Genomic DNA, 26,402 nt, shown 5'->3' on the forward strand with positions numbered 1-26,402 from the left:
CTAGTCTTTCTCACGCTTCTTAAGGCCATTTTGCTAATTTATATTTTGATAAAATTACTTTCATTGGGATTTTTATATTTTAATTCCACGTCTGCCGTTATTATAATTTTACTCACTTATACTTTAGTTCTTTTTCTGGATTCTGATGGCCATGGATTTCCTCATTTGTGGCTATTTTGTCCATAGACCAGCAGCTGGAGTTATTGATCCGTTTTTTTTTTTCCTAATTTCATAGTTTTTTCTTCTGGGATGATCTGTTCTTCCCCCAATTTTGTTTTTAGCTGATGCAGTTGGTTGATTCCAGATCTTCAGTCTCATTTAGAATGGCAACATGCCAGAGTTGTGACAAGTACTGTTTTCAGTTTCACTGTGTCTTACGCACCCTGGGATTGCGTCTTTGCTGGTCTCTTTGACCCAAGAGCTATTTTGGAGGATTTGCTTTAATTGCTAGCTGCTGGGGTCTCCATGTAAGCCGCGAGAGGTGGCACAGCCCAGCGGGGAGTAGCGGCTCCGGGGCTGCGGCCATTGGCCCCTGGGGGGCCCTGGTCTGGAGCAGGACGGCTCTGTCCCTTCGCCTGGTGGTGGGGGGCACCACGGGTCCCTTGTCCGGGGAAGTGGTGGGTTAGCGTGCCTGTGGCCTGGGCCCAGTGCCACAAGCTTAAGCTGCTTCAGCAACGGCATCACGTTGTTATTCGTGTCCAGTTTACTTCATTGTGACGAAAAAATGTGGTCTCTACGAAAACGTTTTTTGGAATTATTGAGGTCTAGTATATGAACAAACTTGAGAAAGATCTAACACACACTTGCAAGGAAATGTATTCTTTATATGACACACGGCATTTGACGAAACAATTAGGTCAACCTTGATATTTAAATCTTAACTCTCCTTCACGTGTCAGAAGTGGGCAGAAGGACGTCATCATCTCCCAGCACCAATGGGCCCCTGTGAGCGGGCCTCGGTGTGCAGAGTGCTTGCTCCTTATACTTGCTGTGCTATTATCCAAAGCCAGGGCTTCAGGCCCTTTATCCCCATCATGTCCTGTTACTTCCATCTCGGCTCACCTCACCTTGCTGGCATCTCTTGCCTCACGGAAACCATGGCTCCTCCTTGACCTTACGGCCTCCCCGCCTTCCTGCAGGTTCCTCAGCTCCAAAGATGTGCTCTTCTGGTTGAATCATCAGAATGATGACACTTTGTTGCCCTTAAACAGGGCTGTGATGTGAGCTCTGTGATGTGTGTGCACGTGTGTGCTGTGGCGGCGTGCGGGGTGTGTGCACGTGTGTGCTGTCGGCGGCGTGCGGGGGGTGTGTGCACATGTGTGCTGTCGGCGGCGTGCGGGGGTGTGTGTGCACGTGTGTGCTGTCGGCGGCGTGCGGGGGGTGTGTGTGCACGTGTGTGCTGTGGTGGCGTGCCCGGGTGTGTGCTATTCTGTTGTGTGTGTGTGTAGGGATCCACCCCGTGTTAGCCGGCAGCACGTGGCATTGGTTTTCTTCCTCCAGGTCCACCTGGGGCTGGTTGCACCCTGTCCCACAGCTGGACAGAGCCCTTGGGGGCACCAGCCCCATGTCCAGGGTTCCTGGGTCCTCCAGTCCCCTTTGCCCCAGGCCCCGAGGTCACGGCTGTTGCTCGCCTGGCCTACAGTCCCCTTGGGAGGCTTCCGAGCAGGGTCCACGTGCACCCAGAGGAAGTCCTCAGCCCTCCGCCTGCCTGGCAGGGTTCGGAAGGGACAGAGTCTCGAGGGGTCCTCAGGAATCAGCACAGCTGCCTCAGAAAGCAGTCCCCATGGCCGAGGGGGCCACATGGGTTTCCAGCGAGCACAGGCTGGGGGTCCTGAGTGGGAGGACATCCAGCCTCCTGGGGTGCCAGCAGAGGGATTGCTGCCAGCCACACTTCCCGGGATATCTGCCAGATTCTCAGAGGAGCACGTAAGCCCTGGTTTCCCCAGCTGCTGTGGGGTTTTGTGTTTTTCCTTGTCTTCGAGGGTATCTTAGTGGGAAGTTTAAGAGGACGCCTGGGACGTGGCAGGGAACCAGATAGTTTTAATGGAAGACTCTTTTCCAAGTGATTTTGAAGTTAATGAAAAGCAACACAGTGCTTTCATTGTGGAAAAAGGCTCTTATACATCTTTTTATTTTCCCTTTACTTCCTGAAAGACAGACTTAGGAATAAAAAAAAAGATGCAGAATCAACAAGGTATAATTTACTGTCATTATCCATCTTTAGGAAGCAAGTTCTTCCCTAAATATAACAGCATCCGGATACTTGAAGCAGAGAAAACAACCAACAGACACGGCAAAGACTGTGAGTCCAAGGTCAACACCAGCAGAGCTGTCTCTCTTAATGACCTCATTCTGGGAAACACATGACAACGTGCACCCCGCAGCTGGACAGCATCGGGACACTGTGGGGCGGTGGGAAGACACCGCAGGCCGACTGGGAGGCAAGGCCGCCGTCCCTTCCCTGGGACATGTGTTTGCCGAGGCCGTGGTGGCCAAAACTACAAGGAACTGCTGGGAAGGTGCAGGGCCAGGGCCTGTAAGAACTGCCCTTTCCAGCCGGAGGGCTCTGGGGTCTCGGGTGGGCTCACCAAGTCCACCCCCACCCCCAGCTCCAGGTGCCCCATCAGTTCAGCCCCGCCCACGGCAGAGTCGCCCCAGTGCCCCTCCCCACCTCCGAGCCCAGCGTCCCCGCAGAGCCACTGCCCCGCCCTGGGGCCGGCCCTGGCTGCCAGGGTCCTCCTCCCATCTCAGTCCAGGGGTGCCGGAAGGCCTGAGCACACAGAGACAGGCTGGGCCCACGCAAACCTCCTGCTGGGTGGGAAGGTGGTGGTGAGACGGACATCCCTCTCTGGACCAGAGGACGCTGAAGAAACGGCAGTTACTCCAAAGGGACCAAAGCTCCCACACACATGGGTACGCACATGCACACACGTGAGCATGCGCAGGTGTGCACGTGAGCACATTGGCCCACACGTGCCTGTGTGTCCACCGCCCTCCCCATAACCCACACGTGCTTCCCCCAGGAGGGGACGGAAGCGGGGCCTCCGCACCGCCCAGGGGGTCGAGTGACACAGCTGGGCGGGGAGTCCGGCTCCTCGGCTCTGCTCCGCTCTGGTGACCTGCTCCAGAAACCCTTCCAGTAATAAATGGCCCAGCGGCCGGCTGCTCACAGGAACTGGGCTGCTGGGGGCAGGACCAGCCTGGGGACACTCGGGAAGGCACCTCGAGCACCCAGTGCCAGAGTGAGACAGCCCGCCAGAGGCAGCTGGGTCAGGGCCGCATTGGGGGCCAGGGAGGGGAGAAGGGTGGGTGGCCCCCAGGACTCCCGGACGCCTGCAGGGAGTGGGGAGACCCAGGCCCAGCCCCCCTGGGGCTCAGCACGGCTCCCCAGGAGGTGAAGGTCAGGCCACATTCTTTGCTGAGACTGGAATTCTGACATCAGATTTTCCATGCTCCGCTTGGGGGAGGAGCTGGCAACGCAGGGAGGGAGGAAAGGGGTGGGTGGGGCGGACAGAGGGCCGGAGGCTGCCAGGCACCCACGGCTCCAGGCCCAAGGCGGGAGGGCTCCACTGGCCCTGGCCTGACTGTGCCCAGGGCCCGGCCTGCCCACGCGCGGTCGCCTGGCGCGTCCCGGCCACTGGCCACCGTGTGACTTTCTCATCCCAGCGCAGGGCCTTGCTGAGTCACATGGGACTGGGTTAGGGACTCTAAAAATAGCCTGGCAGCTGGGGCCAGCGCGGGAGTTATTATTAGGCTGGGACGGAGCCCTCCTCCCGGGGGGCTCTCCCTTCTAGGGGGCCCGGAAGAGCTGGGGCCTTGGCCAGGGGAGGCCGGGCTGCTGGACACCCCACCCTGGACACTCAGGCCGATCCCTCCTTCCTGGGGCCCAGGGCTGCAGTTCCTCCACCTGAAATCTCCCTGGACACCCCCTTCTTCCCCTGCTCCCATGGTGCACCCTAGGGTGGGGGGCGCTCCTGGACCCTCTCAGAGGTCAGAGTGCCCTCAGAGAGCCTGCAGATGGGGGTGACCTTTGCTCAAGGAGAAATCACAGCCGAGGAGCCTGAAGCAGCTTTGGCCCCCTCGGGGTGCAGGTCCCCGAATGCCCAGACCTGCCGTGTGTTTCCTTGGAAGAGCAGCTGCAGGCCAGCACCTCTGGGGCACCTCGAGCCACTCACGCGAGGCATCGACCTCAGGGCGGCCATTTCGGCCAGTGAAGGAACAGTGGCCCCCAGATGTGGCTCTGTGAGCAGACCCCGGAGGAGAGGGCTGTGCTCTGAGCCCCTCCCGCAGAAACTCTTTGGTTAACTTCTGAGACCCTGTAGGGGACTGACCCAAGGGCATGCTCACCGGGCCTCCTGCGGGCTGGCCCCCTCTGGGCCAGAAGGATGACCCCAGGGCGCAGGCCCCTTCCCCCTTCCCCCCACCCTCACCCCACCCTCACGCACCTTCTGACCCAGCACTTTTGGAACCAGAGGCCTCGGTGACCGAGAAAGCCCCGATTCAAGCTCAGCCTCCGTACCTCCAATCCAGAGACCCTTCAGGGGTGAGCCCACTCGAAGGCCGGACTCTGGCCTGGCCCCAGAGCAGACCCGTCCCCATCCCGCCCACACGGGTCATCTCTGGTGCTAAAGCGGCATCCACGTGGTGGTGCAAGAAAGCGCTCGTGTGCCAGAGTGGACTTCTGGACTCAGAAGGAAAGAACCGGCAGCCTGGGGCAGGGCCACCTGCTTCCAGAAAGGGAGTGAGGGCCATGTGGCTGGCGGGGCTCACCGGAGCAGCAGCTCCCCGGGCCGGCTGCTGTGACTTACCGAATACTAATAGGGAGAGCCCCTAGGTCGGGCTGCCTAAAAGGTACTCAGGCCACAGATGTTCAGTGCCACCCAGAGAGATGGCAGCTCCCGGGGAGCAAGAGACAGCATCGCAATCACACCCGCGAGCTGTCCCAAAGCACAGCAGACACCCGAGGGCGGCATGGCTGGTGGCTGAGGTCGAGGCTGGCCCCCCGGTGGCGGGCTCACCTCTGACCCTACAGCGGGCGCTTTCAGACCTCCTGGTCCTTTGACACTCTAAAGGAAGAAAGCATGTCCGCACTTGCCTCCCACACCTTCTGGCAAAGACAAGGCTCTTCCTGCTGAAAAAGTAATTTGTGGTCTGAAAGAGGCTGCCAGCTGGTCCTCGCCTGCCGCCTCCTGATGTCCTCACGCCGGGCCGTAAGCGCGAGCAGTGCACGCGTCGGGTGACTGTCGAGCCCCCGCATCAGTCAGCCCCCTTCCCCAGCAGAGATCCCCTGGGTGCACAGGGGCCAGCTCTGCAGGGCGAAGGTCAGCGTCCACGCCGCACTGAGGGTCGCGAGGCGGCAGATCTGAGCTGCTGGGACGAGAACAAGTTTGTCCTGGGGCTCAGAGCTGCCCACGGTGTGGGCTGCGGCCGTCGCATGCTGGAGGCAGCCATCTGCAAGTGTCCCACTTTCCTTCCACTCGCCGTCACGCACCTCACCAAGAGCATCGAATCTTCCTAGAGGTCGAGGGGAAAGCGGGAATTCTGCACCTGGTTTCTGGTGCTGTGGGCTGGTGCCCTGACAGGCCCGTCTTCCCAGGCGTCCTGCTCTCAGCCCCGTGCTCCGCAGCTGAGGCCTGGGGAATGGGGCCTGGCAGCACAGCCCCTGCTGGGCCACAGGATGAGCTGACTCTGAAACAGACGCTGCCCTGCAGGACCTGCCCCAGCATCGGGACCGAGGGAAACCAGCACCCCAGGCTGCCTCTGCCCTGTGCCACCAGAATGCCCTAGTGCCTGGAGCCCAGGTCAGGACAGCAACCTGCCCGCACCCTCCCTCAGGGATCAGGGTGTGCGCAGGTGAGGTGCTGAGGGAACGTTTCAGGAGGGATGGGCATCTCTTGAGAGGGAGCTGGGTGGGTTCTGAGTCCGGCGTGGAGGAGATGGGGGAGGGGACGGGGCCGGGGGGCAGGGTCGTGCCCACCTGCCCTCAAGCCTCGATGAGAAATTAAAAACCCACATTTACCTTTTTGCTCAAAGTAGGTGCCACCCTTTGAAAGGAGGCATCTGTTTTCAGGCGAAGAGAAGACTGACAAGGGGACAGGTGTGACATTTATGCAGCCAAGATCAAGGTCTCGGCCAGGGCAGAGGGAGGCTGTGGAGAGGAAACAGAGCGGGAGGGGGACGGAGCCACCTGCCGTCGGGGAGCTGGGGGTCCCTGGTGGCGGCTGAGGGGGCGTCTGACATGGCCCTGGCACCTCTGCACGGCTAGCAGCTGCCACCAGGCGTCCCGCCCCGGGGTCCACCTGGCCCTGCCTCGCCGGCCAGACGTGCGCTGAGGACAGCTGAGCGCCGGGCCCCGGCCTCGACCGGGAGGAGGAGGGAAGAAGGGTGCTGGGCTGCTCTGGAGCTGGGCTTCTCCTGAAACTGTGGGGCAGGGTGGCCTTGCACAGCGGACCTGGAGAGCAGCAACGGCGCCGACCCGCTTAACAATTTGAACAGACCGGCCTTCCGGCTCCAAGGTATCGGCTGCGCTTTGGAAATTCCACTTGCGGACCAGAGCTCCAGGAGGGCTGGATTCCCTCCACTTCCATCGCCATCCCCGCCTCCTTCCTCCTCCCACCTCCCTCTCCTCCCCCTCCCCCCTTCCCCTTCCAGAATGTGGGAACCTCCCCCCACTTCTAGGCCTCCAGGGGGCCAGACAGAGTCCAGAGGCCTGGGGTTGGGGTGGGCATAAGAGGCTGAGACAGAGGAGACGCAGGGAAGTAGGAAAGCCCGGGAGGTGATGCACCAGGAGGCCCCCCAGTGAGCAGGGACCCTGTGTCCCGCCTCAGGACAGGGCCCGGGGCCCTGGAGCAGATGACGTCCAGGCCTCTGCGCTGCTCGAGGTGGGGCGGGGCAGGGGGCACTCAGGCAGAGAGCTGCTCTCCTTGGGGAGGTGAGAGACCGGCAGTCAGGCCCCAAACCGGGGGAAGCCCGGTGCCTGAGGCTGAAGACCCCGGCCTGGGGGTGAGCACCCCACGGTGGGCTCCTGCCGGCTCAGAGCCCCCCTGTGAGCACAGCCGAGTAGGAACCAGAGACAGGACCCTCAGCACCGACCTCTCTCTGCACATGGGCTAACGGGGGTCCTGAGACCTGGTGCTTCACGGCCTCACCAAGGTCTCCACTGGGGGAGGTACCACCCCAAGCCCTGCCGTCTGTGTCTAGGTGTCCAGCTCCATACACGCCGGGCAGGACGTGGCCACCGGGGACCCTGCAGCAGTGGGGTGGGGGGCACAGAGAGGGAGAGGTAGCCAAGGGCGCAGGCACCTGGCGGCAGAGGAATGCAGGAAGGGTCCCCAGACCCCATCGGGACCGTGGCCTGAGCCCTAGGGGCGGTCCTAGGGAAAGATCCGGCCACATGAGCCCCGCCGGCCGGCTCTGGGAGGGTCGGGCAGGGCCGTGCTCTCTTCTCGCCGTCCCGGGTGGTGGTGGGGCCCCGCTGGGCACGCCCGCCCTGGCCTCTGTCCAGCCCCTCACCGGGGGAGTCACTGCCCCTCGGCGCTTGCAGGGCCTGCCAGACCGGACTGCCTGCCCGCGTCCAGGACGCACCACACACGGAGCAGGGCTGGCGGCGGAGGCCTGGACGCACAGCTTGGCCAGCGGAGGACTCAGGCCTCTGGGCCCGCTGGCCAGGTCCTCGGCTCCAACACTCTAGGAGATGGAAATGTTCCTAAACCCGTTCACTTCACAGCTGCTTTTACTTCTAAGTCTGTGCTTAAAATAGCCTGGAGCGGCCGCTCTGGCTCGCCTTTTCCGCGGTTGAAAAGCGGTGCAGCCCGCGGGGAGCGCTTCTGTCACTGTGGCGCGTGCGCTGCAAGGCCTCTATCTGAAAGCCAGGTGAAGAGTTCGCTCCATAAACTTGCTCTTTGACTCAGACCAGAGGCCTGGCGGGGAGGAGGAGGCAGCACAAGGCCGTGCAGTGGGTGCGAAGGCTGCTTCCCCACGCGGTTGAGCTCAGAGCCAGGACCGCACCCAGCGGGCAGCCTGGTGCCCGGGCTAGAAGCTGGCTGGGCCCTCACCTCACCTGCCGGCCGTGGGCGCATCTCAGCGGCTTTGCCGAGGTCGCACGGGGGCTGAGGGAGACGCCTGGAGGCCCCACACACATCCGCTGGCCAGGACCGCGCTCCTGCGGGGATGTCCGAGGGCCTGCCACGTCTCCTCTTTCAGGGGAGGGCGGCGGTCTTCCCATCTACCTGCGAGAGTCAGGCTGCCCGCAGGGAGCCCCTGTGTCCCCCTCCAACCCTAGGGCTCACCTTCCTGCGTCTGGGGTTTGGAGGGGAGCCCAGCAGAGTTCCCTGGCCAGCCTGGATAAGGGCCCCTGGGTTCTGCAGGCGCAGGTGACAGGTAAGCTGTCCCCCGGGGGGCAACAGTGAGCACCCGCCCCAGCTGTGCTGGTCACAAGTAGCCCCTGGACGCCAAGGAGACTCCCCGGGTCTGGAAACGGGTGACACCCAAGGCCTAGTTAGAGCAGGTGCACGACCCAAAGTGCGCACGCGGGGCACCTGTGAGGGTGCCCACCAACCACACAGCTGACACCCTGGACGCACTCCTTGGTGCTGGCACAGACGGTGCTCATCCGTGAGCAGGTTTCCTCGTGCGACTCTGACTCCGTCTCACGAAGGTTTTATTTCTGGTCTTGTGACTATTTCATGCCGAGCTTAAGTAACGTCGGCCCTTTGCTTCTGCACAAAAACAGTTGCACGGCCCCTCGTCTGGCAGCCACTGCCCTGCCCCTCCTGTCCCTGGTTTTGGTCACAACAAGGAACTTCACAGTCATGCTGTCATTCAGGCCAGTGGGTGGGGACTTTGGCGCTGTGCCCCCGATTTGCACGAGAGGTCCCAGCGTGTTGAGGGTCACCGCTGAGAGCTCTGCCTGGGGTGGGGTCCCCTGAGAAGGGGGAACAAAGCTGACCATGGCGGACACCTGGCTGGACGGCGCGTCCTGGGTGCTGATGCGCTGGGGCTGCCAGGGGCGGCAGCAGCCTCCTGGCCTCAGGCTGTCTCTGCCCCTGAGGCTCCAGCTGTCCCAGGCTCCATTGGCCTGCCTGTCCCAGGCTCCTGCTCTGCGTCCTCGCAGGCGGCTTCTTCGGTGGCTTGGGGAAGTTGGCTGAGGCGGCTCCAGCCGGGGAGGTGAACCCCCCGGACCCTGCACCCCCACGAAAGGACAAGCCCAGTCACTGGCACCAGCGGAACAGGGGAGGGGTCCCCGAGGAAAGGGACCTGGAAGAGTCTGAGGGGACAAGTGAAGGCCACGAGGGGGTAGGGGGCCCCCAGACAGTGGAGGGGGTGGTCCCGCCTTGGCTCAGCACCCTTGGAAGCCGGAAGCCGTGCTGCTCAGGAGTCAGCCAGGAAGGGGAGGGGAGCGTCCCGGCTGGGAGGAGCCAGTGGGCTCTGAAGGATGAGGACAGCTGTGTCCAGAGGCTGGGTCCCTGTCCCTCCCTCCCAGGGTCAGCAGGAGAGCGGGGCCCTGTGGGCGCCCACGGTGTCAGGTTTACCTCTCCCCTAAGCACCCTTGGGGAGCTGGGAAGCATCTGTGCTCTGTGCCTTGAATGACGACCTGGGTCGGAAAGTCCGGCCAGAGAAACACAGCGCTTTGCCCGGGACCAGGATGGTGGCCTTCTCTAAACCGTGCGTGTGGTTAGAAGTACAGCCAATCTCCTATCCCCGCAGGGTCAGTCTCTGAGCCCTGGGAAGAGCCCCACGCCGCCACTCAAGCAGCCCCAGCTGCCCCCCGGGAGTCTGTGTCCTCTCTGGGTGTGGCCCACCGTCCCACTCCGCACCCCCCCACCCCATGGCCCGCTCCCCTAGGCCTCCCCAGGGCACCGCTGGAGCGCCATCCCCTTCGCGGGTCAAGCACCGAGACCCCGAGGGAGCCCGGAGAAGCTGGCCTGGAGCCGTGAGGGGGACGGGACTGCGGTTCTCTGTTTCCCCGAAATTTCAGGGGCTCCTGTCTGGTTTGTTTCCTGGGCTCTGGCTGGGACAGGCGGAATCTGCAGCTTTAAGCAGGCTTTTAGTTTTGAATGAATCTTCTAACTAACAAGGCTGTTCGAGGAATTGATCCTGGACTCATTTTGGAGGTTGGAGGGTGAGGCTGCCGGCTGCCGGGCGGGTGGGTAATCGTACCCCCTGCAGCTCGGCTGTGAGCTTTGGGCGATGTCTCCTGCTGGCCCACGAGCGCCGGCAGAAGGTGGCTTCTGAGCCCAGCACGGCGACAGCAGAAGAAACCGCGCGGTGAGGTTGAGGCTTGAAGACCCAGGCCCCCAGCGCCGCCCTGCCCGGGCCAGCAGGACCTGCCAGGAAGGCTGTTCTTCTTAAAGAATTGCTGGAAATGGTTTATTATTCAAGGCAGGGCATTTAACATGTTCTGATAGGACAAGTTGTAAAGTAAATATGTCGTTGGCCTCATTTCAAAAAATAAACAGTTTAATTAAATCTATTTGTGGTTTGAAAAACTATCTGTCTTGCTTTTTCCATTCTCGGGGATATCTTAATTTAGCTTTAAACAGCATTAACACCGTCATTTCAAATCAGTTAATGGGATTCCCTGCCTGAAAAATCCAAGAGAATGTCTAATAAATAATCAAAGAGAGAAAACCAGAAGCAAGAGTTTTAACATTTTAAATGTATGTTTAGATTAGTAGCATTTCTGTTTACAAACCACACGAATTGGACTATGTGATGGAAGACAGTCACATTCCTAATGACAATACAAAAGATGGAAATACCCAGGAATGAGTTTAAAAAGTCTGCATGACATTAAAATTTTCAAAAGGAAATTACACCAGAGGATATATAAGAGCCCTTGCATTAATAGAAAGTCTTTTTTTTATATTAACACATTTTAACTTTATATTTAAGAGGATAGTAAACACTTCCTACTAAATAAACAATGCATAGTATAATATTAGAACACTCTTAATATTACTAACAGTATATTTCTGTTTAATAGAGGAACAAACAACATAAATACATATAACAAGAAAGTGAAACATTTGGTTTTTACTAATTTTTCTTATTAGACTTGAATTTCCCTAAGATATGAACAAATGGTGAATTCGAGTAGCTCGTGTAACGCGCAAAGAGGTATTCCTAATTAATTATAATTTTACCCCAGACAGCCCTGCTTTTAGGAGTGAACCTGTTTCAATAAGATATTACCGGGTAGAAATAAGTAAATATTTTAAATAGAAGATTTGAAAACACGTGGCCTTTGTAACAGAGGTGAGGCCAGTGTCTGGGGTCACCCTAAAAGGACCACCCACATCAGGACACTGGAATTACCTTCAGCCACTAGGAGATGGGACTTTGAGTAGTGACTTAATAACCATCCTCAAATGTGTGAAAAAGGCTTTCAGGGGTCCAGGTGACCAACCTTTTTTTTCCTTTTTTCTTTCTTCCTTCTTTCCTTCCTTTCTTTTTTTCTTTCTCTCTTTCTCTTTCTTTTCTTCTTTCTTTCTCTCTTTCCCTTTCTTTCTTTCTTTCTCTCTTCCTTCCTTCCTTCCTCCCTCCCTCCCTCCCTCCCTCCCTCCCTTCCTACTTTCCTTCCTTCCTCAGAAAAACTGGCTTTAAAATACAGTCCAGGTGACGTTAGCCTGCATCCAAGAGCACACAGGGACGCACTTCCTTCACCGAAGGGCTGGTGGAGGTGCTTCTGTGTTTCCTACCATTTCCCTTAAAAACAGAGGAAATAATACAGCTGACAGTAAGTGATTTACGAGATCCACCAAAGCAAAGATGTAGTCTGTTGGCCAAAACGCATCAGTGAGCAGTTCATTTTAATAGAGAGACATATGTAGTGCACATAAGTAGTGAGATTTAATTTTGAGCAGGCCCCTACTCAAAGTAATGTCAACATTTACCAGAATGGTATCTTCTCATTAAACCATTTCCACTTAGTGGACCCTTTATTCCTGTGTTTCCCTGCTCCTTCACCATCCATTCACTTCCACGCAGGGCTGAGTCTCCACATCAACAGATAAAACCAACAGGATCCTTTCTATACAGACCTCAGGAAAGAGGGGGAAGGAAGAGACGTGTGCTCACAAACTGCTGTTGATTAAGGGCTAAGATATTGCGGAGGGTTTTTTCTTGTAAAATAAAGTTCGGGTATTTTTGAATTCTTCTGAAGATTCGAGCAAGGGACAATGGAGACGGATCTTCTTAAAGCCGATTTGATAAATACAAAGTTGCAAAATAGAAATGACAGCTGAGTTGAGGATCCTTGAAAAATGGAGGCTGTGGGTTGCCCGTGCGAGCAACGCTGATTATTGAAGCAAGAGCTGGTACTTCCTCAAACGCCGGTCGGCGGGAGGAACACCAGCTTCTCGCTCGAGCCTCAAGAGCAGCTGAGACACGTCGGGAGCCTCGACAGCTTTAGAAGAGCAGCGCCAACTCAGAGACAGGTTCTCCTTGTACGATATCCCTGACTTTGTTTCAGTTATCATTTGGGACTCAACAATCCGGGAACCAATTTGTCCTTTTGGCTACAAAGGATTAACCTCTGGCCGGGTGGTCCCTGGGCAGGGCTGGCCCACCGTGGACAGCCCCATGCGGAAATGTGAGCACTTGCCAGCCGGAATCACGGAAATGCCAGCATTTCTGCCTGCACGATATTATGTAAATAATCTGGTCCCGTCAGCAATCTGTCTCGCCAAAGGAGAGGAGTTGCGCACCTTTGCCAGAGCAGCAGGCGTCGCGTGTGCTCGGAGGCGGCTCATTGCAGAGGCTGCTGAGACGTTGCCACGAGGACCCCAAATTCACTCTAATTTCCTCCAAAGGCGAGTGACGGTCTCACCCCCTGGTAGGGCCGCAGGGAAGGTCAGGATCGGTCAGTGCTCTCCGGGCGAGTGGCCGAGGGGTCCAGGCTGCAAGGCCCAGGCCGGGCTTGTTGCCTCAAACCTTAGGAAAATTTTGGGGACAATTATGGTGCCACTAATTTTATGGAGCGGATTAAGAACAAACCAAAAAGAGGAGCTAGAGAGGACCTCTGAAGGCAGGACAGGCGTCCTGCAGACCGAGCATCAGGCCTGCTGGTGAGGGCTCGCTCTCCAAGAGCCAGCTTCCTCAACGTCCAGGGTTTGCAGAGTGCGTCCTGGGACGCTGGAGCCCCAGTCTCCCTGGTTAGCGATTCCCTTCCGTGGAGGTTCTGCTTCAGCTGGTGGAGCAGGCCATGAGGTGTGAGGTCCAGGCCCGGGCTCTCAGCCTCTCATCCTTGCGGCCCCTCCCTCGCGGGCGCCCTCCCCGTGTGGGTGAGGAGGAAGCCCTGCTCCCAGCCAGGGGCTGCTGCTCTGCAGGCTCCGGATGGAGAGCAGCCTCTGGCTATTATGTTTTGAGACTCATGACACTGGGAGTGCGTTTTCTAAGGATGAAAGCGCAGGTCTGAACGGGGGCTGTTTTCTCAGGAGCTGTCACAATTAAAGCTCCACATCGCTTATCTGAAACCCTTGGGGCCAGATATAATTTAGGAACCAGATTTTAGAAAGGTGATGGTCTACGCGCCCCACGTATCACGTACCACAAACAACGGGATGGGGGAACCCACATCTGAGCCCATATCCGAGCGTCTCAACCTATGGGAAACAATACAGATGGATTCTCAGGCTGAGCAGGGCATGAAGACTGTTTTGCTGTATTTCCCAGATTATGACTTTCCAGGTTATGCCAATAAACAAATTAAAAAACAAGTTCCCAATTTTAGAGGACTCGGGTTTATGTTATTGTGCATAAGAAATTGTAGATGTACATAATCGTGATGATCAATTCATTTTCCTTTTCAAACATTTTAGATTCACCTTATTGAGGTATGATTTTCTTACCTAAAATGCACCTTTGTTCAGTGGACATTTTCGTGAGTTTTGACAAACGTATACACCATGTAATACCACTACAATCGAGATCAGGAATGTTTCCTTCTCTCCAAAAAGTTCCTTCCTGTGCCCCTTGCACAAAATCCACCCGGGCCCAGCAACCACTGATCCATTTTCTGTCACTGGAGAGAGAGTTACCTTCTTCAGAAATTATGTAAATGTTGTCACCCCTTTGTGTGCGTTTGTGTCTGGTGTTCCTGAGCCTGTCTTATGTCGTTTCTGTTACTGAATAACAGAATAATAGAACAATAATAATAATAGTCCATTGTGTGCAGACTCCAGGATTCTTATTCTGGCCATTTTCTTGATGGACGTTGGAGTGTAAAAAGGGTTGCTCTTTTCATTTTATTAACGGTGTTTCTCAAAGAACAGAGTTTAAAAATTTCGATAAAGTGCAATGTTTTTCTTTTTCATTTATGAACAGTGCTTTTGGTGTCTTCTCTAAGAAATCCTCACTTGCTCCAAGTCTCAAAAATGTCCTCATGTGCTCCTAGAAGTGTCATAACTTTAGCTTTTGTGTTTGTGATCCAGTTTTAGGTTAATTTTGGTATCGTGTGCGTCAAGGTTTATTTTGTCTCATATGGATGTCCAGTTGATCCCAGCACTATCCACTGAAAAGACTATTCTTTTCCCATTGAATTAGCACCTTTGTCTAAATCGATGACCACGTAAATGTGGGTTCTCTGTTCTGCGCCATTTATTTACGTGTCTGTCCTCATGCCAGCAGAACTGTCTTCATTTCTGTAGCTTCATGGTAAGTCTTGAATCAAGCAGTGTAAGTACCCAAACTTTGTTCTTTTTCAAAACTCTTCTATGTATTTTACATTTCCATATATATTTTAGAATCAACCTGTTAATTTCTAAAAAAGAATTCAAACAAAAAAAGCCTTCTGAGATTAGATTGGGGTTGAATGAAGTCTATGCATCAATTGAGGAGAACTGACACTTTAGTATCTCTGAACCTTTCAACCTACAAACATGGCGTATCTCCCCATTTACTTAGGTCTTCTTTAATTTTAATCCTCCATGTTTTGTAGGTTTCTTGTACATCTTTAGTTACATTTATTCCTACACATTTTAATTTTCACGTTACTGTAAATGGAAATGATTTAAAATTTTATTTTTCTAGTGTTCATTTCTGATATATAGCCATATAGTTGATTTCGGAATATTAACCTGTATTCCATGACCTTGTTAAATTCACTTATTCAGTGACATTTTTTGTAGATTGCTTAGGCTTTCCTACGTAGATGATCACGCTGCCTGAAAGCAAAGGCAGTTTTACTTCTTCCTTTCCAATCTGAATGACCTTCATTTCTTTTCCTTATTTTATTGTACAGACAGCTCTTTCGTTCATGTTGAACAGAAGGGGTGAGAGTGGCCACTCCTGCCTTGTTCCAAGGCTCAGGGAGCAAGTGTCCAGTCCGTCAGCACTAAATACGATGCTAGCTGTGAACTCTTCCCAGGTGCCCTTTATCAGATTGAGGAAGTTCCCTTTATTTTTAGTGTGTGGAGAGTTTTTATCCTAAAAAGGATGTTCCATTTTGTCAAATACCTTTTCTGAATTCCTTGACCTCATCACGCAAAACTGGAAACGACCTCAACCTACAACACTAGGGTGTCACCGGTCAGGTGACTGGCAAAGTAAATACTTCACATTAATAACATATAGGGAGAGTTTTCAGTGGTGCCGAGTGTGCAGGAGGGTCAGAGCGCTGGGGATGGGGCTGAGTGCTACGGAGATGGTGAGATGCTGGGGATGTGTTGTGAAGTCCTGAGGGGCTGCTTCCCCTTGTCACACTCTGTGTACAACTCTCTTGTTTCAAACATCCTACGGTGAGCGTTTGGCTTCCACGAGGAAACGTCCAGTAAGCTGGCAGGGCAGCACCTCAGCGAGTGCCTGCGCACGTGTTCCCTGCCTGCTCTCCTGCGGGAACCTCGGGCTTCCTGTGGACCTTTGCCGTCTTAGCCATGGTGTCCAGAATAGCACACAGCACAGAGAAGGTGCTCGATAAATGTCAGCTGAAGGAATACATGAATGAATGGCTGGATGGAGGTGAAGCCCGCGTGATGCTGCTGGGGACCAGCTGGGCCTGGAGTCCTGGCCCCGTACCAGTTGGCACGTGAAGCTGGACAGCTTTTTAATCTTGAAGGCTTGGTTTTCTTATCTATAAAACAGGGATACACACCTCTTAAGACTGCTGTGAGGCCCAGAAATAAGAACTGCAAAGCACCTCGCACACATCCGGTGCTTGCGAAGCGATAGAATCACTAAGCTGGTTAATGAGGAGCAGCCAGAGAATTCAGAGGGAAAGAAGCCTCACTGGCTCGGATGAATTTGAGGCCGGGGAGTAAAATTCCCATTACCTTGCTAATGGCAAAAAATACCTCTGGCTAAAGAACCGAGTCCAGCCCCTCAAAAAGAGGACAGAGCCCTAGATTCCTTGCACTGTGCGTCCAGCCAGCCTGTCTGCCTACAGAAAATTAGCTTGAGTGAGTCAGTTAACCTAGTGTTTTTACATACAACAGAATAAGGTTGACCCACCCTGCAGGAGTATTGAAGATCGATTATTCAATGATTGAAGCACATCGTGCAGCTACAAAGTACCATCTATCTATCCATCCATCTGTCTCTCTGTCCATCTGAAGAAGAACTCTTTTTTTTTAAAATTTTTATAAATTTATATATTTAATTTAGTTTTGGCTGTGTTGGGTCTTTGTAGTTGTGGCTCGCAGGCTCTAGAGCGCAGGCTCAGTGGCCATGGCTCACGGGCTCAGTTGCTCCGCGGCATGTGGGATCTTCCCAGACCAGGGCACGAACCTGTGTCCCCTGCATCGGCAGGCGGACTCAGCCACTGCGCCACCAGGGAAGCCCCTGAGGGAGGATAACTTTTAAGCCTGTGGAGGAGGAATCCCAGCTGTAAACCTCTCAACCATCGGCTAATCTGAATCCATAGATAAATTGGTTACTATCTTAAACGAAGTAAACATGTGATACACTTAGTGGCTAACATACTGTCCTTTTTTAAAAAAAAGCTTACAGCATATTGCTGTTTAATCAAAGAATTGGGTCAGCCTCCCTCCTGGGAGCCCAGAGGGTGTCTGGCTGAGCGGGCCGGGTCGCAGTGGGCTGGCTCCCCTGAGGAGCCCCTGCCGCAGCCCGGGCTGCCTCCACCTACCCTCCGCCGCCCTCGAACACTGAGGGGCTAAGCCAGGCCTCTCCTGGGCCAGGAAAGCAGCCTTTGCAGAACGTCTTCTTTCTCCTCCTCTTGCTTCTTCTTACTACGATTGCAAAGGTAACAGACATGGAACAGTGTTCCAAAGGTAAGAAGGGAGTCAAGCAAAAATGATTTTAGGAACGTGGCTTCTAACACAGGTGGTCAATGTTCCACATCTCTGAAAGTTGGAAAGCCCTGGCCCCGGGCATGGTGATGGCTTCGGCGTGTCATCGATTCCTGTGATACATACTCACGGAGCGTTTCTCTGTGACAGGCTGTGCCCAGGCGGTGGGGGAGGGGAGGCAGTCAACAGGCAGAGGGGAAAGGGGAGCCTGGCTTCCATGGTGAGATGGGTGATATGAGGGGGATGCATGGGGTGCGCTGGGGGCGCTCAGAGGGGTCTGATGGAGGAAGGGGCATTGGACAAGCCTGAGCAGAAGAGGCCAGTCAAGTCACCTCTGGGGCACAGAGACGAACACGGTTGCCATGGCCTTGACACGGCCGCGGGCCCACGAGGCAGCGCGAAATCAGGGGTGTGCGGCCACCCGCTGGGTTCGAGGTGGCTCTGCCCTCAGGGGTGTGCGGCGGTCGGGCACATGGCTGAACCAGGAGACAGCGATCACGGTGAGCACGGCCCCAGTGGGCTGCGTGCACAAAGAGGCGCTGTCTGAGGGCCTGGAGGGGAGGGGCCACGGGTCCCGGGGCAAAGGCTGGTTGACTTTAAGGAGTGGGTTAGCAGCAAAGGGAGTGGAGACATGGGAGAAAATGGTGGATGATGGAACCACCCAGAGCGGGTGGCCAGACGGAGGAGGCCCAGCTGCTGGGGGGCCTCAGACTGCAAATGTTCCCCTGTGAAGGGTAAGGGCATCCCTGGGCAGGGAGGACCCGCTGGCGGCTGGGAGAGGGGGGAAGGGGCGCCATCTTGGAGCGAGGGGGCACATGTGCAGAGGCCAGGAGCTCCGGTGCTCAGCGCAGACACCCCCTGGGACCTGAGCTAGGGCCGTGGGGCTGGAGTTTCTCTAGTTAATTTTCTCTAATTTAGGTGCAGTCTCAGAGTGAGTGTGTGTGTGTGTGTGTGTGTGTGTGTGTGTGCGTGTGCGTGCGCGCCAGCGCATGTGTACCTATGTGCCGGTGTGCACGTGGGCAGTGGTGTTTCTGGGCCACAGAGGGCTGGGGAGGGAGTAAGAAAACAGCTCGAGGGGAGGGGAGGGGAGGAGGCGAAGCCATTTCCTAGGAAATAGGTCCCAGGCATCAGTGAGGCCCTTGCATTTGGCTTCTGCTAAGGGCATCCCTGGCATGTGCTGCTTTTGTAAAAAAGTAAAACAAGAGATGCTGTGTCAGTCAGCTCATGCTGCCGTAACAGACTGGGCAACCTAAACAACAGAGGTTTATTTCTTACAGCTCTGGAGGCTAGAATCGGGGATGCTGTTCCAAAGGGTTCTGTGTTTGGTTTGTGGACTGCCACCTTCTTGCTGTGTGTTCCCATGACCTCTTCTCTGTCCTCTGTTCAGGGTGGGAGGCTGTGGGTGAGGGACAGCAGGTGCTCTGTGGTCTTTCCTTATAGAGAGGCCAACACTGTTGGAAGAGGGCCCCACCCTTAAGACCCCATTTATCCTGAATTAGCCCCCAGGAGGCCCCGTCCCCACAGGCAGCCACACTAGGGGTTGGGCTTCAATCTACGAATTCTGGGGACACATTCAGTCCACAGCCGACAGCTGCTGCATGGACGGGACAGTGGTTTTAAGTGAAATGGGTTCAAGTTGTCAGGCTGAGCGGTCGCTGTAGGCAGGAGGGGATGCCTTCCCTACAGGGCCCGCAGCCCAGGGCCTGCGCCCCAGGCCCTGACAGGTGGTGGTGTCGCCTGCCCTAAGGGAGCAGCGCGCACATCTCTCGTCTCCCCTTGGACACTGTCCAAACCGGCGCCGTGGAAAGGCGGCCGCGCGGCCGAGATGCGCCTTCAGAGCCTTGAGAACCGTCCTGGATACGCGGTCAACGTCACCTGCAAAGACCGGGTGGACAGAACCTAGTGCCACCGTTAGTGTTGGTGGCTACTTGTCATTTTTCACTGCACTGTCCGCGCGTCTCCCGTCACCAGTGGCCATTTCATTTCCGCGGACGGCCTGGCGCGGAGGGTGGGCTGGGGAGACCCCACCGACCCCAGCGCGCCTGCTGCCTTCAGCCGTCCGGTCCGGCGGCCCGGCCTCGCCGCCCTCCTCTCCGTGGGTCCGGCGCAGTCCGCACAGAGCCACGTGCTCCCACCGCAACCCCTGCCCGGGAGCAAGGGGGTCGCGCCCGGTCGAGCCCGGAGCAGCGCGCGGCCCCTTTAAGAAGCGCCGTCGAAGCAGGGCCATGACGTCATGGGGTGCGGGAGGAGTCAGTGCGCCGCCGCGGCGTGGGGTAAGGCGGGGCAGTCGCTGACTGACAGGAGCGTGGCTGCGAGCGCCGAGGCCTTCGCAGGAGCGCCCCGCGCAGGCCCCACCCCTCAGGCCCTGCCTCGATTCCACACCCCGCCCCTCCCACACCCTCTCCGCCTTCCCCGCAGTCCCCGCCCCTGCAGTCTCACCCCGCCCACATGCCCCTCCCCTCCCCAAGTCCCCGCCCCGCCCCGCCCCTCACATCCCTGTTCCGCCCCCTCAGGCCCCGCCCTGCCTCTCGTATCCCCGTCCCACCTCCCGCAGGCCCAGCCCCCGAACCCTGCCACGCCCCCTGGCGGTCCCGCCCCACCCCCGCGTTCGCCCCGCCCCCGGCCCGGGCGGGCCTCGTCTCAGCTATCGGCAGCGGCGGCGCTGCGGGAGCTCCGGCGGCCGCGATCCTAATGGCTGCGCGCGGGCCGCGCTGAGCGCGGGCGGAGAGCGACGGGCGTGGGGCTGCGGAGAGCGAGAGCGAGCGCGGCCGGACCCTGGCCAGGCCCCGCCCGACCGGCCGAGCCCGCGATGCGCCCCGGGGTCTCCCCCCGGCGCAGCTGACGCCGCGGCCCGCGGAGACCCCGGCCGGTCGGCCCCGAAGAGCGGCCACCCCGGCCCAGGCCGCGATGGCGGGGAAGGCAGCCGCCACGGGCACCGCGGTGCTGCTGGTCACGGCCAACGTGGGCTCGCTCTTCGACGACGTAAGTGCGGCGCCGGACGCGGCACCCTGGACCCCGGACCCTGAGCCCCGGGACCCCGGACCCCTGTCCTGAAGCCCGAAATCCCGGGACCCAGACACTGACCCCAGAGCCCCGGGACCCCGGACTCGGGCCTGAAGCCTGGGACCCTGGGACCCTGGGACCCAGACACTGAGTCCTGAGCCCTGGGACCCTGGAACCGAGACACTGAAACTTGAGCCCTGGACCCAGGACCCCAGCCCTGAGCCCTGGCCCTGGGCGCTGGAATCCTGGTCTCCTGGTCCAGCCTTCACACTCCATAGGTTGAACCCGGAGCCCAGTCCCTGAACCCAGGTCCCTAAACACCAGTCCTAATCCCTGTCCAAGGTCCCCAAATCCTGGCCCCCGAGCCCTAGTCCGAGGGCCCCATACCCTGAACCTGGTCCCAACCCTGGTACAGAATTTTGTCCCCAGAAGCTCAGCCCTGAATCCTGGTCCCCAAACCGTAGCCCGTGTCTCCCGAGCCCCAGCCCCTGACTTCTGGCCTGTGACTCCCGACCCGGCCCTCCGTGGCCCTCGCCCCTGCCCGTCTGCTTGCTTTGTCTGCAGAGCTGTCTGTGGCTGCTCGGAGGTGTAGGCACCCTCGTTTTACCTTGTAACTTAGTAGCTGTCTAGTTCTCAAACAAGGGGTTTCTGTTGAAAGCCCTGGAGGACTTTATGTTTCTTGTCTGTTAAAGAGAAAGATGCAAGAAGCTTTTCAAGGCCAGAGAAAAGGATGCTGACTGCCCAAGGCCTTTACCTTCTGAGACCTCCCACCCAGGCACCCGAGGCCTTTGGGAGAAGAGTCTGCCAAGGCCCGGCGCTCCCCCGGCTCCCGAGGCAGGCGGAGGCTGACCCAGTTCGGCGTTGCAGCCACGGTGCCACCCCGCTGTTGGTACTTATACTGCCAACCCAAATAAAGCAGAATGTGGCTGCAAGTGGCGTGCTTGTTTAAGAAAAAAAGGGTGATGGCCCAGATGGAGCCTGAGGCGGCCTCGCACTGCCCGCCCCCTCCTCCCCCAGCTCCTCCCGCGGTGAGGGTGCGGCCACTGACCACGCAGACCACTGGTGCAAACATGACTTGCATCCCTGCCTCTTCCGAGCCTCCCTTTGCTGGCAGCGAGCATGGGTGGGATGTTTCTGTAGGCTAAGTTCATGTACAGGCGAGGTGTGATTTTATTAATCAAAGGTAGGCGCTGTTTTTGTGTTTTTCTTATTTTAACTTCCAAGCGCCATGTATTATGCTTCCCTGCTGGAGATGAACTGCGGGCCCTCTGACTTGGGCACAGACGGGGCAACTTTATCGAGTTTCGCGATTGATCATTTTCTACAAAAGTGCCCGGTATGGGCGTGCGTCTGTATATTTAGCATTCTATTCTCGGCTTTGCAGTAACATCCACGCTAACATGGTTTTACTCAGATGATTCAGATCCGTTAGCTGTGGCTTCAAAGCCTCAGAAATGTCAGGAAAATTAAGCACGGTGGGGGCATTTCAGTCTCAAGGGAGAAGAATTTTGCTGTGCAAACATTCTTTCCAGGAATCTTTGATTCCAAGTTAGAGCATTTTTGTTGTGTTCCGACTGTGTACACACACTTCTCTCTGGACCCTAAAGTGGATCCCTCCATTTACTTCTGTTTAGCAACAGGTTCTCTGAGTCTTCGTTTTTCTTGAAGGCTGTATGGAGTTTTGCATCTTGTTTGTATCGGGAAGGAACCTTTGTTTTGGTAAGCAGTGCGTGGGTTAATTCTGCAAGGTGGCTTCTGACTTAAGGGCCAGTAGAGACATATCTGTCCTCACCCACGGCTTTCTTAATGTGTGCAGCTTGGTCTGGGGCCGCTCTTCCCCAGTGGCCTGGAAAAGCAGGGGTGGGTGCTAACCAGTCCCCTGTAGCATGGCCGGTGAGAGCAGCCGATTCTCGAGTGAAGGACATTTTAGCCCCTTGGTTTATAGTAGGTTTCAGAAGAGCTGCTTGGTGACTCTGTCTTTGTGTGGCATGTGCCCCTGTTGACCCACTGTGCAGACGGTGGCCCGGCCTGGGCAGGGATTTGTTCTTGCCCAGTTTCATCGTCTGGAAACCAAGCTCCACTGTGTGGCCAGGCCTCACAGTGTGTGGCATCGGCCTCTTCCTGGAGGGTGCGGGCCGAGGAGGAGGGGTCTGAGTTAGAACCAGGCCCTGCTGGGAAGGGCGGGCCGAGGAGGAGGGGTCTGAGTTAGAAACGGGCCCTGCTGGGAAGGGCGGGCACTGTTGCCTTTCGTGCTCAAGTGACGGGTGATGCGTATCTGCTTCCGTAGTTTCGTGGTCTCCCCTCACTACCTCTTCTCCATCCAGAGGCGATCCCGTTAACGCTCTGGATGTGGACTTTCACCATGGTTTGGCCCTGACGTCCTGAGACCCCCAGGGCGTCTCGTCTGGCGGGCAGCTCTTTCCTCGTCTGCCCGCCCGGCTTGCTTGGGTCTGGGACAGTGCGGCTACCTTAGTCCCCACACAGGGCCCTCGGGTCGCTCCTCACCCTGTGATGTGACACACGAGGGGGTGGTCACCATCCAGAGTACATTGGTTCTCAAACTTTTACCCCTTACACCCTTAGAAATTTTGGAGAGCCCCACAGAGTCCTTGGTCTCGTCGGTCATAACCACCAGTGTCTGCCAGGTCAGTGGGTGGACCCTGAGGCAAGTGGAAACTGAGACAGTTTCAGTAGCTCTCAGAAGGGTGATGTCATCGCATGTCACAGCCCCGGAAAGCTCCACCGTTCGTGCTTGAGACGGCGGGATGGAAAGCGAGCCACGGTGCTGCACTGTTGAGGGCATAGCCGTGACCTGCCGAAGCCCTGACCTCCAGGGCCCCTGTCTGAGCTGGGGCCCGTCCTGAGCCTGCAGGGAGGGGCCTGGCCTGGCTGGGCTGCCTGGGCCTGTTACAGGGGGCCCCCAGAGAGCCCGGAGCTCTATCCAGCAGTCCCCAGTCTGGCTGTGCTGCCACCCCCCACCCCGTTGCTGGCAAGGGGTGGCTAGGCTTGCATACCTAATTGCTTTGCTCGAGATGGCTGGATTTTTGACAAGGGAGGTTTCTAGCTTTTGGTTCTTTACGTGGTTTTGTTGTCGTTGTTGTTTTGCTAGAAGTGAACTGAGAAGGTGGATTCTTGCAGGCTGTCGTTTCAGAACTCAGTCCCACCCTTACATGGTAAGACTGTTTCTTGGGAAAGAGACGTAGCCAAGCGGTAGGATTCTGAGAGCACAGCTCGCTCTTGGGTGTCTGCCTGGAGGGCCGTTGTCCTGCTGCGTATTCGGAGCTGAACGTCAGTTTGGAGCTGGTTCCCTTTTTGCTGGGCCAGCTCCTGAGCAGCCCCTCTTTCCGCCTGGACCTGGGGACGGCAGCTCGCTGCGCATGTGGCTCTGTGTCGGGGGTCCGCGAGCCCCTCCCCTGGGCTGGGCACCTCGGGCACTTGTCCTCTGTCTCCCCCGCCCCAGCCCCGTGTGTGTGTAGGGCCTCCGCCGTCCATCCCGGGGTGCGGGGGGCCCGCTGGGGCCTCATCGGGGCCAGCCTCGGGTCCGGGCCTTCTCACTTGCTCTAATGGTGTGGATCCCTCCACTTCTTTGAGGAATTTCGTTTGGTGACGGCTTCACTGAGGCGTCACTCGCACGCACGGACTTCACCGTGTAAAGCGTACGACTCAGTGGTTTTTAGTGTGTGCTCAGAGCTGTGCTACTGTCACCGCAGTCAGTTGTAGAATTTGTTTTGTACCTGAAAAAGGAACTCCGTATGCCATAGCCGCGCCCCCCCCGCCCAATTCCCTCCATCTCCCCTGAAACCCCCACAGCCCCTAATGATCACCAGTCCGCTTCCTGTCTCTGTGCATCTGCCTGTCCTGGATGTTTCACGTAAGTGGAGTCATGCACGCGGGCTCTGCGTCTGGTACCGTGTTTTCAGAGCTCAGCACGTCACTCCTGTTGGTGGCTGAGCACCGTCCCACTGTACGGCTGTGCCCTGCTGTGTATCCAGCGCCAGGTGATGGGTATTTGGGCAGCCTGCACCTCTGGGCTGCTGTGGACGTTTACTTACATGTCTTCGTGTGGACGTGTTTTGCTTCTCCTGGGCACATTCCTGGGGTGGGGACTGCTGGGTCTGCGGTGACTCGTGTTTAACCTCTTGAGGAGCTGCCCACTGTTTCCCCGTGTCGGCCCCGTCCTGCGTTCCCACCAGGGGCGCACGAGGGTTCCGATTCCTCCACGTGCTCCGGTGCCAGGTGTTAGCTGTCTTTTCTCGAAGACTTGCATTGGGCCCCCCACCTCCCGGCCTCCTGGGGAGTTAGTTTCTCTAGTCTCAGGTCTTTCACTAGCATCTCTTATGTGGATGCCCAGGACACAGGGAGGAGACCCAGACCCAGTGAGGACCGCCTCCCTCCTCCTGCCTTTGCCTGGGAAGGTCCAGCGCTTTCGGCCAGTGCCGTGAAGCAGGGGCCGGTTCTCGTCAAAGACATTGGGTTTTCCAAATTTCGAATTTTGGAGGCGGTTCCTCTGCTGTCCATGCAGCCCCTGAAGCCCCCAGGGGCTCTGCTGTGCTGGGGCAGGGGTGGGGCTGAGCGGGCCAGGCCTCTTCGCAGGCCCCTTTCTGGGCTCTCCCGGCCCCTGTCCCGTGGGGATGGCCGCGGGGGCATGGCCGCGGGGAGGTGTCTCCACATTCTTCTGGCATTACTGCCTCTGACCTGAGATCTCAGTGTCCTTTCTCTGTGGGAACTTGGTCTGTTTGCCCCAGCTGGGGCCTCTCCGTAGATGGGGGCCTGCCCGTCCCGTCCCCAGGGTGGCGGGGTCGGAGGAGTCGGTGGGCTCACACCGGTGGTGTCTCAGAACTGCTTCCTCCACGCTGGGAGGCTGTGCCTGCACGTGCCCCGCACGCCTCCGCCCAGCCCCCACCCAGCCCCGACGAGCTCCTGTTAGGCCTGCCTTGGACGCGGCTGGAATTTAAACCGACGTGCGGTCACCCGTCTGGGGCCATGCCTGCCTCGTGGTCCCTCCTGCCCTCGTCCCCGATCTCTGCCGGCCCTGGATCGGCCGCGAGAGCGCGCTTTCATCTGCAGTGCTTCCCGCTTTTACTGGCTCTGGAGATGCTGAGGGAGGGTTTAGGTTACTGGTGGGGGAGGTACTTCTTAGGTTTGAAGTCTTAAATGCTTTGCGTGTCCTGAGTCCAGAGGAGTGAGCACTGCCGGGGGACCTGCTGGACAGCCCTGGAGGATGCTGACACGGGGCGCGTTCACGTCCACTGCCTCTCAGCCTGCGCCACTCCGCGAGCTCACGCTCTGGGCCCACGTCGTGAACTCCGTCAGCACGTGGACTGCGTGCCCTTCTGGGAGTGAGCGGGCAGGGGAGGAGGGGCCGGCGCTGCTGCTCTGGGGTTGTCTCTGGTGGGAGTCTCTTTCTGGGGAGAGAGGCCCCTGCTGGGGGTGATGCCATGTGTGTCGGGTCTGATTCGGAAGTTACAGGACTCGGACCAGGCCTGCCTGCCCGCAGCTTGCCCTTGTTTAAAGAGCCCCCTGTTTGACCCGAAGGGAGGGATGCGGAAGCCGGGGAGGCCGCCCGGGGGAGGGGGCAGGGCTTGCTAAGGGACTAGGGTGGGGTGCCTCCTTAAATGTTGACCTCCTCAGTGTTTGCCCCGGCGGGCGGGAGCATCTCCTGTTGGGAGGTGAGCTTGGTCCAGGAATGGGGTCCAGTAGGTGGGGGTCAGCACAGGGCCAGGAGGCTAGTCAGAAAGGCAACGAAGGGTCTGAGCGGAGTCTCGGTCACCTGTCTGTTGTCACTTCTCGGGATGCGGCCCTGCTCTCCCTGTGTTTATACGGGGGGGGAGGGGGACCCTTCTGATGTGAGTGAGCTGAAGGAGGATGATCGTGGGCCCGGGGAGGAGAGGAGTGGAGAGAATGTGGCGAGTGGCCCAGGTGGACACGGACGTGACTTTCGGGTTCTCTCTTTTGTTGCTGCTTCGGGTAATCGGGGCACACGGGACTCTCCTGTCTGAGCCTGAGAAGTGTCCAGACGTGAGCTCCTCTGCAGGCCGGGGCTGGGCAGGTCCACTCCCAGCGTGGCTCTGAGCTCGTCGGAGAGCTCATCCTGACGAAGGTACCGCCGAGAATGCCGTCGGGTCTCGTCTCTGGTGGTGAGCGAGGGTGAAGCAG

The 26,402-nt window shown here is 57.4% G+C and overlaps 1 protein-coding gene across 3 annotated transcripts in view; it reads left to right on the top strand.

Moving 5' to 3' along the window:
* Nucleotides 1–20,099: 20,099 nt before the first annotated feature.
* The window catches only part of INPP5A (inositol polyphosphate-5-phosphatase A), a 180,258-nt gene continuing 173,955 nt past the window's right edge, over nt 20,100–26,402 (top strand). For all 3 annotated transcript variants that reach the window (XM_082674241.1, XM_082674243.1, XM_082674242.1), the window contains exon 1: nt 20,100–20,225. In XM_082674241.1, coding sequence (XP_082530367.1) covers nt 20,151–20,225 — 75 coding nt within the window. In that variant the 5' untranslated portion in view covers nt 20,100–20,150. The remainder of the gene's footprint in view (nt 20,226–26,402) is intronic.

The sequence above is a fragment of the Grampus griseus genome, assembly GCF_964374135.1.
Source record: "Grampus griseus genome assembly, chromosome: 16".
NCBI lineage: Eukaryota > Metazoa > Chordata > Mammalia > Artiodactyla > Delphinidae > Grampus > Grampus griseus.